This window comes from Ambystoma mexicanum, chromosome 3p, assembly GCF_040938575.1.
Source record: "Ambystoma mexicanum isolate Mex_15411 chromosome 3p, UKY_AmexF1_1, whole genome shotgun sequence".
Lineage (NCBI taxonomy): Eukaryota > Metazoa > Chordata > Amphibia > Caudata > Ambystomatidae > Ambystoma > Ambystoma mexicanum.
Window position 1 is genome coordinate 766,178,620 of NC_090925.1, and position 21,174 is coordinate 766,199,793.

Here is a 21,174-nt window from a genome sequence, read left to right on the forward strand (position 1 = left end):
AGGTATCGTCGCAGCGCTAGTTGAGAGTAGACTATGTACAGGGATATGTTGCAGAGCTCAGAAAGCACGAGTATCTAATTACCATGTAAATACACGTGTCTGGGTAAAACTTTCGCCCTGGTCGTAGGCTAGTAGCAATCGGAGTGTATAAGGGTATCTAGATGCAGAATGGGCACGGATGTTTGAAACCAATACTGTCGCAGTAGCTATAATAGTTGTCTAGTTGCTAGAACATACATATACAGGGCTAAGGTCATACAAACAGGGCTAAAATCAATATAATTGCGCCATAACTACATTCATGACGTAGGCATAATTTAGGCTGGACTGGACCACCCCGCATTAATTCGCATTTAACCACACTTACAACTATGCACTGTATTTAGTATAGGTCATGCATTTGCAATGTATGAATACTTTGCTGTTAATTACACAGTGAGCGTGCAGCTGTGGGGGGATGCATCGCAGGCTTGCTCCGTATTTAATGTTAGTGAGCAAGAAGTCTACGTGAAGATGAGTGTCTTACCAGGACATGAGATGGGTTGAGGGGAGTAAAGAGAAGCTCCTGGTGCAGGTCCGGCATGGAGTGTGGCCCTGGGCTCAGTCCGGCGCGTGACAGGCTCAGGACAGGGAGCCTTGTTGAGTGGCCTTTGTGGGTTGGCCGGCGTTTCTCCTGCCGCCGACTGGATTGACTTGATGTAGTGAGGCGTAGCCAATCACGCCTATCCAAGGCAAATAGGGGCTGTGAGCAGCAAGTCCAGGATGCGGTCGCCCATCTTTGAGTGCCTGCAGCCTCATAGGCTTTAATGGAGGCAGGCAGATTTCCCAAGATCATATAGCCCTTTATGTTAAAATGTTAAAGGTATTTGTACCGCGCACCGTCACCAACGGAGTTGGTCCCCAGGGCTTCTGGCAGACCTGCAAATGAGAAGGTGGGATGGGGTAGTAGGTGAAGCGGGAGTAGAATAGTGAGGAGTGGTATTCTGTTGGCAGCTTCAACTCGGTATACACCGGGTGCTGACCTTCGGTGCGAGTATTGGATCGATATCAGTCCTCGTGTGCTGTTGGTGTTGTGAGGTGCGTGCAGGTTGTTGTGCGAGAGATGGTTGTGTGATATTTTGAGTGAGATAAGTCTGCAGAAATGCAGAGTTTTTGTCAGTCGGTTGTATGAAGGTTAACAGAAGTTCAGAAATCTGTCCGAGTGTGGCACTCGCCCATCCTCCCAATTTCATTGGGGTGGGCAAAAGGATACGCCTGGCAGGGTTTTGGTTTGAGTGGGGCACTCCCTGTGCTGTTCTAACGCGCTTTGTAAGTGTTATGATTGCTCCTCGCCGTTCTGGTCTAGCCGGTTCTGTAGGTGTTCTAATGCCGACAGATTGATTAATGTGGGTTGGGTGTCTACTCTCCTCCTTCGGTGCTGGGCTGGTGTGGCGGACTCCTCTCAAAGCTTCTATCTAAATGCGTCTACTGGTTTGGATATGGTACGTCTGGGGGTGAGTCATTTAGGGCTTACGTCTGGGTCCGAGTATGTGATCAGTCTCTGGAGGCCTTTATCACTGATAAACTGACATTAAATTATTTGCCAAGGTGCTTGCCCTCCGGCTGGCCCCTTTTAAGGTACACTTGATGCATACCGACCAATCTGGTTTCGTTCCCGGGTACTCCTTGGCCCTCAACCTGTAACGGTTATTTAACGCCCTTTCCCAAATTGATCCTGGGGTGAGCGCGCTCTGGCGGCCAGGTTAGATGTGCAGAAAGTGTTCAATTCTGTGTCTTGGCATTTCAGAAAGGTGCAATGTTGGTCCCAGCTTTGTTTCCTGGATACAGTTGCTTCATTCACCTCCGTCTGATATTGGTAAGGGGACCAGACAAAGATGCCCCTAGTCTCCACTAATCTTTCTGATCGTCATGGAGCCCTTCGCTGATTTAATGCTTTAAACATTTGCATAGGGGATACGGATATCCGGGTCACCCATGATGGTTTCTCTTTATGCAGATGCGTTATTGTACATAATAAATCGGGGCCGTAATCTCATACCCATTATGCGGTATGTCGCCCACTGTGGATCTCTGTCAGACCTTTGGGTCAATTGGGCTAAATCAGAGCATTTTCCCCTGACCAAAACCACTGTAGCCCCAGCGGACTTCATGGGATTCATGTGGGTACCAGATGAGAAAGTACTTGCGGTGTAGGCTCACTTTGCGGCATACTGGACAGCAGAGGGCCAACCACTTCCACATGTGAAAATAGAGTGACTCGCAGCTGGATCTAGGTAGCTGGGCTCTGTTCTTGCCCACTCTACGGAGAGACTCCAGTGTGCCCGGCCCGGCAGCCATCACTGCTCTGGCTTGGGACAAAATAAGGAAACAGATTGGTAGTTCCCACCAATTCCTACAAGACTTGACGCTTTGGAACCTCGTCCCTGAATTCCCTCAAATAAGTAAGACTACGGTGGCCAAATCATCAGCTAAGAGCTACTCTACACTGGGTGACATATGAGCAGGGTTAGTTGGACTGACCTACAGGGGCAGTTGGGGGAGCTCGCATCCGGGAGGCTGCAATACGCTGGACTGAGGTGTGCGGTTAGGAAAGTGGTCTGAATTCCCCTGACAGCCCCCAGATGAACCTCTACTGGCAATTGTGTCAGGTATGGCTGTTCAGGTATAGTCTCTAAACTGTACAGATTGCTTCAGGAACGGTGTAATAAACCCCTTACTAAAAAACTTTGAGGCTTGGTGTAAGGATCTCGGAACCGAGATGCCTGAGGAAAGGTGGGATACTATCTGTGGCCCTGAATGCTAAGTTTAAATTGATTCACTTCAAAGTATTGCACAGGTTTCATTACACGCCCGCCAGATTACAGATTATATCTCAGGATCATTCACCTCTCTGCCCCAGATGCCACATTGAAAATGCAGGGTATCTCCACATGGTCTGAGTTTGCCTTAAAATATTTGAGTACTGGATTAAAGTTTGTACAGCCATATCAGCGATGCTTCAGCGAACCGTCGAGTTGCCCCCCCATGAAATGCCTATTCCAAGAGTTAACATCGATCTAAGGGGGCGGCCGCAGGCTGGCTAGTCTTTCTATGCTTTTAGCAATGCAATGTAGACTATTGTGGCTCCGGCCTGCTGTACCCACTATTGACCAGTGGCTGTGTGCCGTCACCTGGGAAGCAGACAAAGAGGAATGCTCAATATCACTGCAGTCATCTAGTTGCAGACCCTGGGATATATGGCCTCCCTTTCGGACATATCTGCAGACTCTGGCTGACCCAGGAGAAGAAGATGCAGATACATCAATACCTACAGGTCTCTGATTCACCTGCCGTGGTGGGAGCTACTCTGGGCCCTTCGAACTCATAATGTACCCAAGGACATATCGTATGCAATATACACATGAATCCTGCAAATTAAAATCTATGCTTCCCTATGTATTGTTCTGATTATTATTGCTTGACAAGACAGCAAGGATAAAGGTTTAAAACTTTTTTTTAAAGAATGTGCCAGTTCAGGGGAGAGTGGTATGTGACAGGTGCTGTGGTGCTCATGCTGAGCAGCAGGTTAAGTGCTATGAAGAAAGGGTAAGTGCATCCTCCAAGGGGAGGGTGAGCCGAAGCAAGTGCAGCGGTTGGACAGCAGCTGAGACAAGTGGGAGGTCAGGGCCCAGAGGATGCATAATGGCCCTGCGCTTCATTCAAGCTACTGTGCGATTAGAGAGGAGAGAGAGTGTTAAGGAAGAGAAGAGGAAGGTCTTGAGGCTTTTCCGAAACTTGAGGACCTGTTCAAGAACAGGGGTAGGGGGAGGCTATTCCAAAGAAGGGAGCCTGGCCAGGAAAGCGAACCACCAACTTCTGTTTAACAAACCGCTTCACACGCAAGGTGTTGGTGCCGGAGGAGCGCAGCTATCTAGAGGGGGGGGGGGTATTATTTGGTCAGAAAGAGTTGCAATATAGTGGTCCCAGCCCCAGACAGCCTTGTGGACGATGCACAGCGATTTAAATGTAATATGCGCTGCGATCAGGAGCCAGTGGAGACTTTGTAAGGCAGGAGAGATGCGGTCCCTGGGCTAGAGGCCAAGGGAAAGTCTTGCTGCTCTATTCCGGATTAGCTGGAGGAGTCAAAGAGTGGACATAGGTAGTCCCAATAGGGAGGATCTCCATTTTGCTGGCATTGAGGCAGAGATCATTAGAAGTACACCAGGCCTGGATGCCAGAGAGGCAGTCGGGATGAAGGAGAATGTAAGGGCGTCAGTAGGAAGTTTTGATAGTTGTGGGTCATCTGCATAGCACTGGAAGTTATGGGAGAAGGAGAGGAGGCGTGCAAGCAGAGTAAGATAGATGTTAAAGAGCCATGGTGAAAGAATGGAGCCCTGGGGACTTCACAGGTGGGGGAAGTAGTAGGGGAGGCGAAGAACCCTAGTATGACTTTGGAGGAGCATTCGGTTAGGAAGGAGGTAAGCCAGTCCAGTGCCTGCTCCGAGATACCAAGGGTGTCATGGAGCCTTATGAGGATGGAGTGTTTTACTGTGTCAATTGCACAAGAGAGATTGAGGATGAGGACAGCAGGGGAGTTGGAATCAAGGGATGCAAGCAGTTCTTCAGGGGTGTTCAGGAGAGCAGTTAGCGTGCCTCTGGATGCTCGGCATCCAGGAAGATTGTCAACAAGTTCAGTGTGGAAGTTAAGTTAGGGGAGGGCCAACTTCTCAAGCAGTTTCACCAGGAAGGGGAGTGATGGAGATGGGGTGATAGTTGGCCAGGCAGGAAGGATCGGCTGATTGTTAAGCAGTGGGGCGAACAAGGGAGTGCTTGAGGGAGGATGGAAAAGAACCGGTGGCAAAAGTGCGAATACTGAGATCAGCGAGAGCTTCATGGAGTGGACTACTTTGGTGACTTCTTCCAGAGAGGCAAAGGAGGAGAGGGTGGAAGGAAGACGGTGAGTGGTCTGGGGAGGCAGGCGTCAGGGGGGATATGGGTTGGGAGAGTGCATTGCAAGGCTGACCAGTACATCCTGGGCTTTGGCAGTGAAGTGATTGGCGAGGGCATTGCAAAGGGCCTGTGATGGAGATGGGGCAGAGGATACTACTTCAGGATTGTCAAGTTCCCTGCAGATTTTGAAGAGTTCAGCCGTGTTGTAGGAAGCGCCAGATACTCGTGCCTGAATGTGGGCTCTTTTTTGCCTGGATAGACTGACTGTAGTGTCTTTGGAGCAGGCGGCAAGACAGTTTGCCAGAGGGTGAGCCTGAAGTTTTCCACTTCTGTTCTGCAGGATCAGCTGCAGATAATTGCCTCCAGCAACGGATGCCGTACTTGAATCCTGACGCATACGGCATGCGTAGAGTGAGGCACCACGAATAGAAAAAATAAAAAAAAAGAACCAATCACTAAGAAATCTGGACGAACAGCAAAAAGAAATGCCCTGAAAGGGGAGACTTAGCACAGCAAATATTCCGACCCGCCAGTAGGCAAAAAACAGGAAATGGGTGTGGAACGTTGGCGACATATGGGTAAGGTGTGGGCCCGGCGCGTGGAGGGATGCCCGTGTGACATAGGCTCTACCCCTTCAAAATGTCTGAAAGTGACAGCTATCTTTTGCAGCCCGCCTGTGGATACAGGCGTTCCCAACCAGTTGGGAAGGAGGGAGAGCCAAGACGACAGAACTGTGGGTGGCACTACTCGGGAAGGACATATAACTCGCACTATGGCCAGGGTCAATTCCTTACGACTGACGAGACCTCCCTGAAATAGATGTAGATGAAAGTGCACATGGCTAATTTCCAGCCACCCTTATTGAGGAAGATACAGTCTTGTATGCCTCTTGATCACTTTATAACTGTTCTAGAGGCACTGATGTACCAATTGATGGATGCAAAACTGCTTTACATTGCCAAGTCTCAAAATGTGTTTGAAGACCACTGAGATCTCCATTACATGCAGCTAGTTACAGGCAAGAAGCGAGGATAACATCTGCACAAGCTTGGCTGCCTTGAGAAACAAATTTAACCCCAAACTAGTGTAGAAACTACAGGGGTATTCAGCAAACTGCTGCTCCCCAATCCCACCTCCTCACCCACAGTCTTGCTGACTAAAAAATTGCAGGCGTCGCTATACTAGGGCACTACATTCAGCAGCTATCAAGATGTTCTGAGCATCTAACTCCAGGCTCACTTGCTTTTGACTATGCAGGCTAGGGCTGATGGGAGTTCATGTATCTGGAATTTCATACAAGTTCAATTACAACTAGCTTCTGACTCTAGTGCCATTTCATCAGGTGCTGAAAACCTTTGAAATAGTGCTGCGCAATATCTTATGGAAGGGGAGATTCAGTACAGGGGTGGATTATACTTAAACATTGGTAATAGTGGAACAAGTATTTTGATTTCTGTATTAGTGTTGCATGGCCTAAATAAGTCAATCTAAAAATAAATTACAAAATTCATCTTTACACAAAATGCATTCATAATTTCTAATTACATTTTTGTACTTCCTTCTTCCCATTTCTTTATGCATTTCAAAATAAAATCAATTACAATTTAAGACAATTTAAGACAATTTAGTTTAAAACCCAACTTAAAAAATAGTGATACAAGTCAAATAATGATAACAGTGGTCCAAATAAAAACTCCCATTAAAACTCCCAGGGGTCAAATCTGATCCCTTCAATGAAATGCACAAAAAATGTCTGTTCTCCAACTAGGTAGATTTAGACCTTCACACAAGTGTTTCAAAGAGTCCAAATGAACGTGGCAAAAACAGTTTGGAACTCCTAACTATCTCTCTCCAAACAAACCTATTATCCATAATCGACAAGCGATTCAGGCGGAAATGCAGCATGGTCCTTGCAAATTTACAAGGCTACAAATCTAAAAGACAGCACAACAGCCCAGCTTACGCTTGCTCCCAAGGTCTTTATATCTTTTATAGCCAGTTTTTCGCAGGTATAAATCCAATCTTGCCATCTCATTTTTTTCTTCACTAACATTAGGTTTGTGGCAACCTGTAACCTCTCCCATAGTACATGAGAAGTTAACAAGCTGAATACTACAAGATTGTACAAGGCAGCTCTCTGTTTTTACTATGTTTATCCAGCTGTACAACAACAGAATTTGGTGGTGATTGGTAAGTGGCAAGCACAATTGGGGCCCAGTTTGAACCAAAAAGCCATCACTGGGACGGCTTTCCGGAGGCAAAGGGTGCTTTTCCACAGCAGCCCTTTGATATAATCAGAAGTTCTAATTTGTTAGCGGATGATGCACTTCCAAACCATAACAACTAACCAGTACCAACTTGGATTCATAGAAGTTGAGCAATGGCTTAAGAGTAAATCTTCCAAAGCGGTGGTGTAAAGCTTTCATTTTACAAACCATTTGTCTGGTTTTAATAAAACTGCTCAATCAAGTACAGTTTCCCTTTCTTTACATGCATGTTGTTTCCCAAGTATTTTACGTTTTAGACCTCAAATTCTTTGGGAATTCAACTTCCAATTCTTACTAGTCGTTCTATGTGCTGCATGAAAAACCATCATCTTCGACTTCGTAGTTGTGTCCAGTCATTTGGTCGACTTAAAACTGGTCGAATGACATTTGGTCGAAAACCAAATGGTCAATTTTTTTTTTATTATTATATATTTATTTTTCAGGTTTTCGTTTTTTAAAAAAAGGGTTTTTTAGAAAACAAAGGGGGTTGGGGACCCCCCCCCCCCAAAAAAAGGAGTGAAAATACAAAAAAAAAAAATTCGACCATTTGGTTTTCGACCAAATTGGTTCGACCATTTGTCTGGTCGACCAATTTTTTTCGACCAAATGTCTGGTAACCCTTCGTAGTAAAGTTAACACATTTCTCTCTGCATAAAGACCAAAGGCCTGTAAAAGGCAGTGGATGCCAATCTTACAGCAATCCAAAAGCAGGTTGTCAGCCAGATAGGTGAGCCAATACAGTTTGTACCCAAACACGGAGGAGACAAACACAGTCAGGAAGTTCTACTCCAAGAAAAGACAAGTACTTGTTTGTGTATTTTCAATCTGTTCCATCATGCTAATGATTAAAACAATCCAACTACCCCCCATCACATTGAAAAGGGGATAGTTTGCATTACCCTTTTATAGACTCAATTTAATGACTATTCTGAGGCAAGGATACTCTGTCACACCATGCTGAAAATAGTATATGATATGTAAACACTAGCCCAAGACTGGTGAATGTTGTGACCTACAGCATTGTATGTAATTGACACTAATCAAGCACCAACTATTGTCAACCTACTCACGCCCAACACATTCTGAAACCACATCCATCAGTGTCCCTGTCTGCAGGCAAGCATCATGCCAATTAAACAGGAGCTATACTCTAAACACTTTACTACAACTCATTGCCCTCTGTGGAGCTCTGCCTATAGTTAATTGGTTCAAACAGGTCCAATTATCAGATTTGATGGGATGAAAATAACCAAATTAAAAACAAACTGGGAAAGTAAACAGTTACTTATATACACCATACTCAAGTGCTTACCGTCCTCTGTCTTTCTTCTTTTTCTTTTTCTTTTGCTTAGTTGGAGCTGGAGAGGGTGAGCGGGAACTGGCAGATTCCTTAACCAAGCTGCAAATGATAAGCAGTAAAGTAAGATGAAACCAGTTCAAATATTTTTTACCTATTCAAAAATTTAAAAGCATATTTTTCAGTCATTTGTACCATTTTATACCAAGACTTGCCAAAATGCAGCAAGCCATGTCTTTTTCTGTGGTTTCCATTGTAAATCAAATGCTTAAAGCCACGAGTTCCCCAAGTACTGAAAAACCTCCAAGCACCTCTCCTTCCAAAGCTTCAGCTTCCAAATGGCCGCCGACAGGCTTTTGCTCTTTTAAAACTGACTGTTTAAAGGATGTAAAGCCTTCAGCTTCACTTCCGTTGTCATTTGCTCATTGTTATAGGAAAACTGAACTGTTCCCACTTTGAACACTTGCACTTTTTAACATTTCACATAGCACAGTGCAGTGCAACAGGGATATCCCCATCACCCCAGCTTTTTACCCTTTGCATTTTCGGTTACTTGTAGATGTGCCTCAAGACATGCTTGTGGCTGTAGATGACATACCTTTCTCACTGTAATCTTATTTCTGATTGTCATCTGCTTAGATTCACATGCTGTGCATATATTTAGTGGTAATCGCAGAGTATGGCATATTTTTTTCAAATATCGAAAGGGACGTCAACATGGGTGTGATTGTAACACTATACGTGACGTGTAGTGTACCCAAAAGCCTTCTCGTGTCGAGTTTCCACTGGTTGTTTTTTTCTGCCATCAGGGGGCCTTACAGAATGCGTGAGTGTACAGAAGAGAGGTGTAAGATATATGTTCCTCCTACTCCAAGAGGGGAGGAAGGATAGGCGCATGTGAATCCAAGCAGATACAATCATCATTAATATGAGTAATGCATGTCTTCTGATGCTCGTTAATCTGCTTAGAATCACATGCCGTGCATAGACTAGCGAGCAGTACCTAGAGATGATGCTGGTGGGATGGGGAAGGAACAATAGCAAAGAGATGTCTTAGCACTGCTTGTCCCACCTGAAAATCAGACCTAGAGTGAGTATCTCCAGGTTGCTGCCTTACAAATACAAATTGAGAGGAACATTTGCAATGAATGCTATGGTAGCCCTTGTGCCCCGAGTAACGTGCTCTAGGCGTGAAGGGTAGATCTCTCGTGGCAAGAGCGTAGCATAGTGCGATGCAGTTTATAATCCACTTTGAAATACCCGATTTAGAGACAGGGTCCACTGAAACGAAAACTTTGTGGTTTTGTAGTTTCCAGATAATATATCACTTGTCTCCTCACATCTAGTGTGTGGAGACTTCTTTCTGCCACGTTAGTGGGGTTCTGGAAAAAGGTGGGTAGTTCTATAGAATGGTTCACATGGAACTTTGAAATAATTTTGGTGCAAATTGTGGGTGAATGCGCAGGGCCACCTTATCCTTGCGAATCGTGATGAATGGGTCTTGAACTGAAAGGGCTTGCAGTTCACCAACTCTCCTTATTGATGTGATCGCCACCAAGAAGTCAGTCTTGTAGTTGAGTGTCTTAAGGCTAGCCTTGTGCATTAGTTCAAAGGGAGACCACATTAGTCTGGTAAGTACAACTTTCAGGTCCCACCCAGAGCTGGGTTGGAAATAGGAGGAAATCTTTCTGCCCCTTCCATAACACTTTAATTTCTGGAATTTTCCACCACAAAATCTTTTTCTGGGACGTGGTGTATGCTGAAAGCGCAGCTAAGTGGACTTTCAGGGAAACTAACAGGTGAGTCAGGTACAGGACAATATGTGTCTGTGTGCATTCAATAGGATTTACGTTTCTGCAATTACACCAAATGACAAAGCATTTTCATTTGCTGGAGTAGCAATGTCTGGTATTACGTTTTCGTGCTTCCCCAAGTATGTCCATACATCTGAGGGAGTTTGCGATGCCCGAACTCTATGACCTCAGGAGCCAGGCTGCTAAGTTGAAGGTTTTGAGGGCATGGATGTAGTGTCTCCCCTTCGTCTTGTGACAGCATGTTGTAAGGGCATGGCAGCTTCCTGGGAGGGGAGACCGACATTGCCATGAGAAGGAAGAACCAAGGTTGGCAAGGCCACCATAATCATCCCGACTGGTTCTTGGTGCATCTTCTGCACTTTCCTGTTGAGCAGGGGAGTCGGGAGGGGAGTAGACATTTCTCTGACCATGTTATCCAGAGACCGTTTCCCTTGGAGTGGTTTTGAGGGTACCTGGAGTTGTAATCTGGGCATTGTGCATTCTCCAAAGTATGAAACAAGGCGATCTCCGGGAAGCCCCAGTCTGCGAAGACGTTGAGAACAATGTCCTTGTGTAATCACCACTCGTACTCTTTGGGTAGGTGGGGGGGGGGGGTCTCTGCTGAGTACGTCCTCCAGAAGATTGAGTTCCCCTGGAACATTTTGTGACAGGGGGAACATCTTGTGCTTGAGAGCCCATTTCCATATGTTCTGTGACAGTTTTGATAGACCTGCAGAGCGAGTGCCCCCTTGTTTGTTTAGGTAATACATGGCTGTAGTACTGTCCGTGAGGACTAGAACTGTCTTCCCCTGGAGGAGTGTTTGGAATGCCTTCAGGGCCTTGAACACTGCAAGCAGTTCGAATAGGTCTATGTGGTTGGTTGCTATCGCTGGAGGCCACATCCCGTGCGCCGCCTGAAGGAGTTGGGCCCCCAGTCAGAGATGCACCTGTGGTGAGAGTGGCTTCCCCTGCAGAAGGTTACCTGGACCACCACTGCAGAGACTAAACTAGGGCTGCCCAGAAAACCACTAGATTGTCCCTTTGTCCGTTGGCCTGACACCATTGGCTCGAGAGCCACTCTTGCATGGGACGCTTGCGCAGATATGCGTGTGGAACTAGGTAAATGAAGGAGGACATCATCCATAACAGTCACAAAGCCTTGTGTACGGTCACCTTGTGACTGGCAACATCGTGAGGGATCAGGAACAGCAGGTTTAGAACCCTCTCGGAGGGAAAGAGGAGGCAGTCTTTGCTCCGAATTAGATCTCCAGGAAAATGTTTGACTTGGCTGAGGTCTAGGGCGAACCTTTTCTCGTTGATTGCGAACCCTAGACTGAAGAGGAGATCTACTGTCTTTGTGGTATTGGATAGGCATTTTCTGTACGAATCCCCCGTTATTAGCCAGTCGTGGAGGTAAGGGTAGACTGGGATGGACTGCCTGCATAGGTGAGCAGCTACTACTGCCAGTACCTTCGTGAACACCCATGGAGCTGAGGCAATACCGAAGGGAAGAACCTTGAACTGGTAGTGCGTGTCTTCTATCATGAATCTTGGGTACTCTGTGCGCTGGCAACATTGAAATATGAAAGTATGCCTCTTTCATATGCAATGTTGCCATGTAACCCATTCTGCACCAGCAGTGGGATTACTTCCTGCAATGTTGTAATTCTGAATTTTAGCGGTTTGACATTTGTTCGCTGGGCACAAGTCTATAACAGGGCGCATGGTGAGATCCTTTTTGGGTACAAGAAAGTGGAATAAAAAATACCCTTGGTTACCTGGTGAATGGGATGGCCTCTAAGGCACCCTTTTCTAGCACAATCTGCACCTCTTCCAGCAGGATTTGCAGGTGTGATGGGAGTCTCCTCTTAGGTGGGTGGTATCAAGGTGGCCGGTGGAACTCTATTCAATAACAATGGGCGACAGTCTTGAACACCCACTGGTATGATGTGAACCCCTCCTATGCATGAATGAATAACCAAACGATACCCTGTCCGGGAAGGCATGGGTGGGGACCCAGACTGACAAGTCCTTTTGAAGGAAAAGCAGGGGAGCTTCTTGGGGTGGAGTTTCTGCCTCTACCCTTGCCTCTGCGCTGTCCTCTATGCCGATATTAGCTGTTGCCAGATGAACCTTGTCCGGAGGACCATGTGGTGCCTCCAGCGCAATTTTGCCTCTGCGGAGATCAAGAGAAGGACCGGCCTCGAAAGGAACGAGAGTTTGAACCTCCCCGCTGTTATAAAAGGCTTGGCTGAAATCTGATTGAGCGATTTCAGCATCTCATGTTCTTTTTTTGCTGTTCCCAAGGCGTCCTCTACAGCCTTACCAAACAAGTTTGACACTACAGGTTTATCAGGGAGGCCTGAGTCTCCAGCTTGAAACCGGATTCTTTTTTATAGTCAGGTGTGTCTCTTGAGAAGAGTTCCCCATGCCAAAGTGCGTCCTGCACTTTCAGCAGCATCCAGTGTGTTCTTGAGATTATGGTCACCCGTCTACCCTCAGAGTCGTGATCTCGTGGGTTCAGGGTCCTCTTGGAGGCCTTCTTGGAGCAAGCCCCATTGCATGCCTTAGTAACTAGCAAGAAGGGTGGTATTATCCGCAATTCAGGTTGAATAGGCTGCAGATGAGGTAATACGTTGGCCAGGGGCATAGAGTTTTTTGCAGTCCTTATCCAGGGGAGTCTCTGCTGTAGACAGTGGCACCCCTGCCCCTTTTCTGGTGGTTTGAACAACCAGAGAGTCTGGTGTGGCATGACCTTGAATATACATAAGGTCAGATGTAGGGGCGAACATTTCTCAACCAAAGGGTTGATGGCCCTTGAGAGGGAAGGAGACAAATAAGGAAGGAGTGAGGCGTTTCTTTATGGAGTTGAGAAGAGGACTAGCCTGAATAGTGGGAGGCTTTTCTTTGAGAATGTCCGCAACGAAGTCAGATTCCTAGACAGTCTCCTGCGCAGCAATCTGAAAGTGATCTGCTGCTCTCTTTAGGGTGGCATTAAATACCATCTTGTCATCTATTGGCAATGACTGCCTTTGTTGAGGGGAAGGTGGGTCTAGACAAATAATGTCTGGGTATGGAGTGGGTGAGAGCCAAGGCCCTTGATCTGCTGGCTGATCTTGTTACCAGTCTGGGCACTGGTCAGTTGTGTCCTGACCAAAAGGATTATCCTTGTACGTTTCCTCTGGTTCTGAATACACAAAAACCTCCTCCTGACGGGTGGGATTTTGATTGAATAGGATGCTTCTGCAGCTTTGGTGGAATGGGATAGGAGTAGTCCTCCTTTGGTCTCTTGGGGGCAATGTATTTCTCTGAGAAGTCTATGAATTGGGACACCTTATCCATATAATGCTCAAATCTCTGCCTAGTCCACAGGGATGAAGCAGAGGGAACTGGAGAAGGGAACGGCTGTTGAGAAGGTGGCGATTTACCTGATGAAGCCCTAGAGAGGGGCTGGGGCCTTCAGAGTACTACTCTCGAAGAGGGGGGGTGCTCCTGTACTGTGGCGTACTTTCGGCAGCTGAATATCGAGTTTCGACATGCCCGAAGGCACTGTCGCAGTTGCAGACTCCGCCGAAGCCTCAGGTACAAGAGCACCCTTGGATGACGTTTCGGTAGCAGTTTGCTTTTTTAATGGGACAGCTCTTGTGAGGGAAGCCCAGCTGCATGCCGGGAAGAGTTGCGGGGAAGGCGGGGGACCCCAAGGATCGGCAGGCGTGAAAGTTTTCAGTGGGCCTGTTGGCACTTCAACACATCCGTCGAGGAGGCCTTAGTGGTTGTGTGTGTCGCCTTGGGTGGTGTGTGACGCCGGGGTGAGAACTCCCCATAACAGAACCGGTGGTCTGTCTGCCGGGGACAGGCATCTGGGAACTGGAGGTTTCTGCTGAAAGGTCTATGGTTCAAGATCGGAGTCATGGCTGCCGCTAGAGTCCTCGTCATCTGAGGCGACAGCACCAACGGGGGAACAACTTTCGGCCAGCATTGCGTAGGTCACCCACTGCTTTGTCCGCCGATATTTTAACGTCTTGGGACGAAAGAGTTTGCAGGACTTACAGGAACACTTGTCGTGGTCACGAGGTACGCACCTATTGCATTTGCAATGGTTGTCTTTCCCTGGGTATTTTCTGTTGCACAACGGACAAAGTTTTAATGGAGTCCTCTCCACAGCAGAGGTGAATGGCAGTCAGACCAGAGAGGGGAAGGGAAGAGGAAATGCATTCTCAAAAACGAATCAACCCTGGGCCCCACACTCCCTACTGTAAGGGCCTGACCAGAAGGCCGAGGCCACACGGTCTACAGACGTTGATCAATGCACCAGTCGGCGAACAGAAGTGGATGTTTTCGGCATAGGGGTTTTCGAAGCAGTTGGAGAATAAGTCCAAGACTAGACGACCATCGGTCGTGGGACAAAAGTAATAATTGAGCAAAATCAACTCAAGCGAGCTCCGCATAAGGCAAACAACTATTTTGGGGGGGGGGGGGGGGGGTGGGATATCATCTGAGGGACCTAGACGCGTGAGGGATTTTGGGTACACTACACGTCAGGGATAGTGTTACAGTCATGCCCATATCAATGTCACCTTTCGATCCTCGAAAGAAAGATGCAAGACTATATACACACAGCATGTGATTCTAAGCAGATTAACAAGCATCAGAAAAATGATTTATCACTACAAACCTTGGGTGCAAGTGTTACTTGGCTATGTGCATTTGTGGATTTCATTGCTACAGCTCACATTTACCCCTCTTGAGATAAGCCTGGCTGCTCAGTCACACTACCAACGTGTGTAGTACAGGCCTAGAGCAAAAGGTGGGTTAATACCAAGAGGACAAGGGTTGTGTAGTCTCCCACAGAGTTACTACATCAATTCTTGCCCAACACACATGGAGGACCCTCCCATTTAGCTGCCACTCTTAATTGTCAGCGGCCAGGCGACCGAGCCGGTCTGCTTCCAGGTTGTACTTCCCCAGAAGGTGGAACGCAGAGAGGCACACTTCCCAGATTTCCAGGGTCAACGCGCACAGTTGCAGGGATATGGTGCCCCAGTTGCATATATAAAACAGGCATGTCTGGATATCAGTCTGGATGCACACCGACCTGCCCCTGATGGTCGGTTGAAAGGACATGAGTGGCAACTGTATAGCCATAAGCTCAAGCCAGTTGATGCGATTCTGCCGGTTGGGACCAGAGGTGGTGCACTGAGTGCGCTCCCAGGGTGGCTGCCCACCTATGGAGTGAGGAATCTGTGGTAATTGTGTACTCTGGTGGGTGGACGGAAGGGTCTGCCCACCAGAATGTTCTCTTCCTGTTGCCACCATCTGTGGTTGTGGTCCAGGTGTTGTGGGATGAAAACAGGGCCACCCCTGATGACCCGATTCCTGATCCCAAGAATCCACGAAATGCAACTGAAGCCTCCTCATGCGGAGCCTGGTGTACGGGACTGCCAAGAGACTTGCTGCCAGTACTTACAGAAGGTGTTGATACCAGACTGGTGATCGATCAGGGGTCTCTTCCGCAGCAGGTCAAATCGCTGTAACCGTGTTCCCCGTGGGGAAAACCCTCTGCCAGTGTGTCCCACAGCAGGCCCAGAAGAAAAAGTTACTTATTACCTTGTAACGTTCTTTCGATGGGATGTTCCTCTGACGTATTCCTTATCTTTGATAATTCGACTCCAGCTTGCTGGCCTCGGAAATTTTTTCAGTAGAGGGCGCGTCGACGTCCGCCGAGTCGATGTCCCTCGACGGTCACCGTATCGGCGCCGACGTCACCATGCCCATAAATATCCGCGCGCGGCGTCCGTTGCTCAGTTCTGTTTTGTAATATTAGAAAAGTCATGCCTGAATTGGTTATTGACCTTGAAGGAGCGTAAGCTGCAACCGCAAGGGAAGTATTAGTGCTGAGATGGATGGGAGGGGCAATAAGGAATACGTCGGAGGAACATCCCATCGAAAGAATGTTAGAAGGTAAGAAGTAACTTTTTCTTCGAAGGGATTGTATCCTCCGAAGTATTCCTCATCTTTGATAGACTCCCATAGCAGTGGCATGTAATTGGATGTGGGAGTAAGAATGTCATGCACCCCTTAGGGATGAACCAAATGTAATAAGGCTTTGCCAAATCTGGTCTCTTGACTAGTGGAGGAATCCAGGTTGTAAAATTTTGTGAATGTATATGCGGACGACCATGTGGCAGCCGCACATATGTCTCTGACCAGTACCCCTCTTTGGAGGGCCGAAGAGGCTGCGATACCCCTGGTTGAATGAGATTTTGGGGTGGCTCTTTCCCCTGCCAGTTTAACATTCCAGAATGGCCAGGATAATCCACCTGGAAATGTTTTTTTTTGTTATGGGTAATCCCAACTTGTGACCCGAGTATCCTACAAACAGTTGGTCTGCTTATCTGATCCTAGCCATTCTGCTGATGTAAAAGCTTAGAGCTCGCCTCGGGTCCAGCCTATGTAGTCTTTTTTCCTCTTTCCCCGGATCGGGAGGAGGGTAGAACGAAGGTAAGGTAATTTTCTGAGTAATATGAAATTCAGAAACCACCTTTGGGAGGAAATTAGGCTTCACCTGTAGGACAACTTTGGCCTTGTGGAAAATTGTATGGTGGGGTTTACAGCAGAGAGCTTGTAGCTCGCTCACCCTCCTAGCAGATGTTAGTGCTACCAATAGGACAGTTTTAAGTGAGAAATCTCAGCGAACAAGAGTGAAGTGGTTTGAATGGAGTGCCCATTAGGAAGTTTAAGACTAAATTTAAGTCCCATAAGTCCCATAAGGGAACCTGGAATGGTTTTGGAGGATAAACATTAGTTAATCCCTTCAGAAATTGTATCACTAGATGTAGTTTGAAAAACGATGGTTCCTCCGCAGTGCGCTTGAAGATTGAAAGCGCTGCGAGATAGCCTTTTACAGTGCCAACTTGAAGGCCTGAGTTTGCCCAGTACACGATAGCACCGTTGGTGTACCACATGAAAAAGGGTCGATATTCTCTTCTCTACACCAGCTGCAAAATTTGTTCCAACGGCAGCGGTATAAAGACTTTGTTGCTGCCCTTCTGGCCGAAAGCAACACCTCCATGACGTCATCAGGGAGGTCCCAATCCTTGTACCTCACCCTTTCAGAAGCCAAGCGTGAAGGTTGAGGGTTCTGATGTCTGGATGGAGAACCTGACTCCCTTCTGCGAGAGAAGATTCTCTTTGAGTGGAAGACGGATTGGAGGGCAGATGGACATTCTAGAAGGTCCAGGTACCACGTTCTCCTGTCCCAGTCCGGGGCAATTAGGATCATGGTTTTCCGGAATCTTCTCAACCTCCTGATCATTGAGGAATGACAGGGACTGGTGGAAACGTGTAGAGGAGTGGAAACTCTCAGTCCTCTACGAACGTGTCTCCTAGTGGTCCTCTCGGGGGAAATTCCCTTGAACAGAACAGATCGCACTTCCTGTTGGTGCTTGTGGCAGAACAGATCCACCTGAGGGGTTCCCCAAAGGGCGAAGATCTATTGAAGGACTTCCTGAGCTAGCTCCCGCTCGTGGGAGACTGCTCTGCCTGCTCAGAGCGTCCGCTGTCAAGATCTTCTCTCTGGCTAGGTGGACTGCCGATAGAGAGATTCCTTCCTGAATTGCCCAAAAACCAGAGCTGCATTGCCTCTCTGCACAGTAGCAGTGATCCTACGCCTCCTTTTGTTTGTTTTGTTATCAGGACATTTTTTCCCTGTACTGATGGCAGGAAAGCTTTCAGCGCTAGTCTGATCGCTCTCAGCTCCAATAGGTTGATGTGTAGTCTGGAAACCCATGGAGACCAACGACGGCTGATGGTCAAGTCGTTGGCATGGGCTCCCCACCCCGTGAGTGAGGCGTCTGACTACTGTTATCTCCGGCCATGGTTGCCAAAACAGTTCTCCTTTCAAGATGTTCTCTGGATAGGCCCACCATTGAAGGTCGCAGGCTACCTTGTTCGGAATCCGGAGGAGATCTGTCATTCTCCCTGAGAATTGCGTCCACTGAGTTCTCAGTGCCCACTGAAGAGATCTCATTCTCAGGCGAGACTCTGGCACAAGGAAGATGCAGGATGCCATGAGGCATAGCAATCTCAAAAGATCGAAGGCTGGGAGACGTTGGGCATTTTGAAACTTGTTGACCATTTGCAGAATATCTTGAGCCCTCACCTCGGGTGGCGAGGCTTTTCCCAGGGAAGTGTCCAGGACCGCTCCAATGAACTGGAGTCTCTGTGATGTTATCATCTGTGAATTCTTTAAATTGAAGGAGAAGCCCAGTTTGTGAAGGAAGTGGCAGACATAATCTAACTGGACCTGGGCTTGTTCCGAAGATACAGCCCTGATCAGCCAATCGTCCAGGTAGGGGTAGACGTGGATCCCTTCCCTCCTTAGACTCGCAGCCACTACCGACATTAGCTTGGTGGAGACCCTTGGGGCGGAGGTCAGCCCAAATGGCAGAACTCGAAATTGATAATGAGAGTCGCCAATTGCGAACCTCAGATATTTCCTGTGTTTGAGATGGATTGGCACATGGAAATAAGCATTCTGAAGGTCCAGAGATACCAGCCAGTCCTGGAGCTGGAGGGCCTGAAGGATCTGAGAGAGAGTTACCATCTTGAACTTGTCCTTCCTGAGGAACTTGTTCAATTCTTTTAAGTCCAGGATGGGTCTCAGTCCTCCGTCCTTCTTTGGTACGAGAAAGTAGGGGGGGGCGGGGGGGGGGGGGGGAGTACCAGCCCTTGTTCCTGTCCGCTACAGGTACCGGTTCTATGGCACCTTTCTCTAGCAGGTCTATAATTTCCTGCAAGAGGAGCGGATCTGTAACTTTGAGAGAGCTGTGCCCCGGTGGATGACTGAGGGATGTGTAGAAAAAGTAGGCAGTAACCCTGGGCAACTGTCTCCAATGCCCAAGCATCTAACGTTATAGCCTGCCATTCCGTCAGATGGCAAGTTAACCTGCCCCCTACAGGTGTTGCGTGGAAAAACCTCAGAGTGGTTTGGGGCAGCTGATGCAGAGGGTAAAGAGGCAACTGCTGCTGCTGCGGCTTTAGTACTTTTGACCCGTCCAACTCCGGATCCTACTGAAGGATGTCGACGACGGTCTCGGCGTCGTGCAAGGGGCCCTTGGAATCACCGTTGGCTGTGGAGTAGCCTTGGTCCTCTTTCATCGGCGGCGGCGATGGCGCCAATCCATGCGTCGAAGGAATCTTCGACGACGGCGAAGATGGTGCCTTCTTACCCAATGGCTCGTGGCACTCTCGGGTGGAATGTTTCGCAGGGTGCAGCGACTCGCGGCGTTTTGATTTTTTTGGGGTTTTCATCCGGGGTATCACCCTCAGCTGTCTTCGAGGGGGTCGAGGCCGCTTTCTCGAAGACGCTTAACATTTTCTTTCTGAATTCCTCCCACTCAGCCTGAGAGCTGTGTTTTGTGGGACAGGAGACCCTTTCTGGGGAAACAGAAGACGAGGAAGGGGATCTTCGACGTCTCTTCTTGGAGTGTCTTGATCTCGACTAATGGTGCGAGCTACTTCCGAGATCTAGAATGGGAATATTTGACGGCGAGGAGACGAATGCCTCGACTCAGCCGAAAAAACGAGGAGATTTTGACTGACTTGCCTCTCTCGAGCTTCCCCTTGCGCTCCTTCAAGGCATTTGCTGTCATGGACATGCAGTCCTCACTCCGAACAATGGTGCTTGGCTCCCAAGCACCACAAGCAGATCCTGTGTGGATCCGTTATCGACATTTTTACCGCAGTCTCGACATTTCTTGAAGCCAGATCGCGGCATCGTCGGTTCCGATGAAGATGCCATCGAGAACGAGTTGGTATATTCAAGTAGATATAGAAGGTTATTCTGACTGAACTGAGCAACGACGTTCCGAGGCCCCACGAAGCGCGGAAAAACGGAACTGAGCAACGGACGCCACGCGCGGCTATTTATGGGCATGGTGACGTTGGCGCCGAAACTGTGGCCGTTGAGGGACATCGACTCGGCGGACGTCGACGCGCGGCGCCCTCTGACAAAATTTCCAAGGCCAGCAAGCTGGAGACGAATTATCAAAGATAAGGAATACATCGGAGGACACAATCCTTTCGAAACACTAGAGTCTGTAGGAATGAGCTGAGGCTATGTAGTTTATAGAGAATCCCAGGTCGAATAGGGTAGAAAGGAGCCTGTTCGCAGAGTCCCAAACCTGCTCTGGAGAAGTACCCCCGACTAGCCAGTCGTCAAGGTACAGGTAGACATGCAGCCCCTTCAACACGAGGAGAGTCCTGACTGCATCAATAAGCCTTGTGAAGACACACGGAGCTGAGGTTAGCCCAAAAGCCAGAAAGTTGTACTGAAAATGCAGGCCCATGACCTGGAACCTGAGGAAGGCCAGTTGAGGCTGCACAACAACATGGAGATATGCGTCCTTCAGATCCAGGGAACACGTCCAGTCTCCCCCCGTGGTGTCTAGGCAAGCAGCGCTGCCGTCACCATCTAGATCTGCAAGGGTAGGTAAAGCTTCAGGGAAGACTGATCAAACAACTCACAGGGCCGCCTAGTTCTTCAGAATAGCGAAGATGCAGGAGTAAAAGCCCTGCCCCTGCTGTGAGGGGGGGGGGGGCTGCTCTACCGCTTCGCTCTACAAGGGAGCGAATCTCCACTAGCAGTGATGATGTGTCAATCTGTGGGAGGGTTGGGGAAGACTGTGGGGGAGAAGGAAAAGGTAGCTGGAAGCCCCAGGGCACCACTGAGATGACCCAAGAATCTGCATACTTCACCCACATAGCATGAATTTGCAGGAGCAGCCTGCCCCTAACTTGGGTGTTGTGGACCCTTAACAGTTATTGTTTCTTCTAGTCAGAGGCTGATGAAGAAGCCCTTATGAGATGCTTTGTGGTGTTTTCTCCG

General features: G+C 48.1%; 1 protein-coding gene across 2 annotated transcripts in view; it reads right to left on the bottom strand.

The window, feature by feature from the left end:
- Positions 1-21,174, bottom strand: part of LOC138580836 (serine/arginine repetitive matrix protein 2-like) — a 1,087,536-nt gene that overhangs the window by 609,379 nt on the left and 456,983 nt on the right. For both annotated transcript variants that reach the window (XM_069651699.1, XM_069651698.1), the window contains exon 5: positions 8,509-8,595. In XM_069651699.1, coding sequence (XP_069507800.1) covers positions 8,509-8,595 — 87 coding nt within the window. The remainder of the gene's footprint in view (positions 1-8,508; positions 8,596-21,174) is intronic.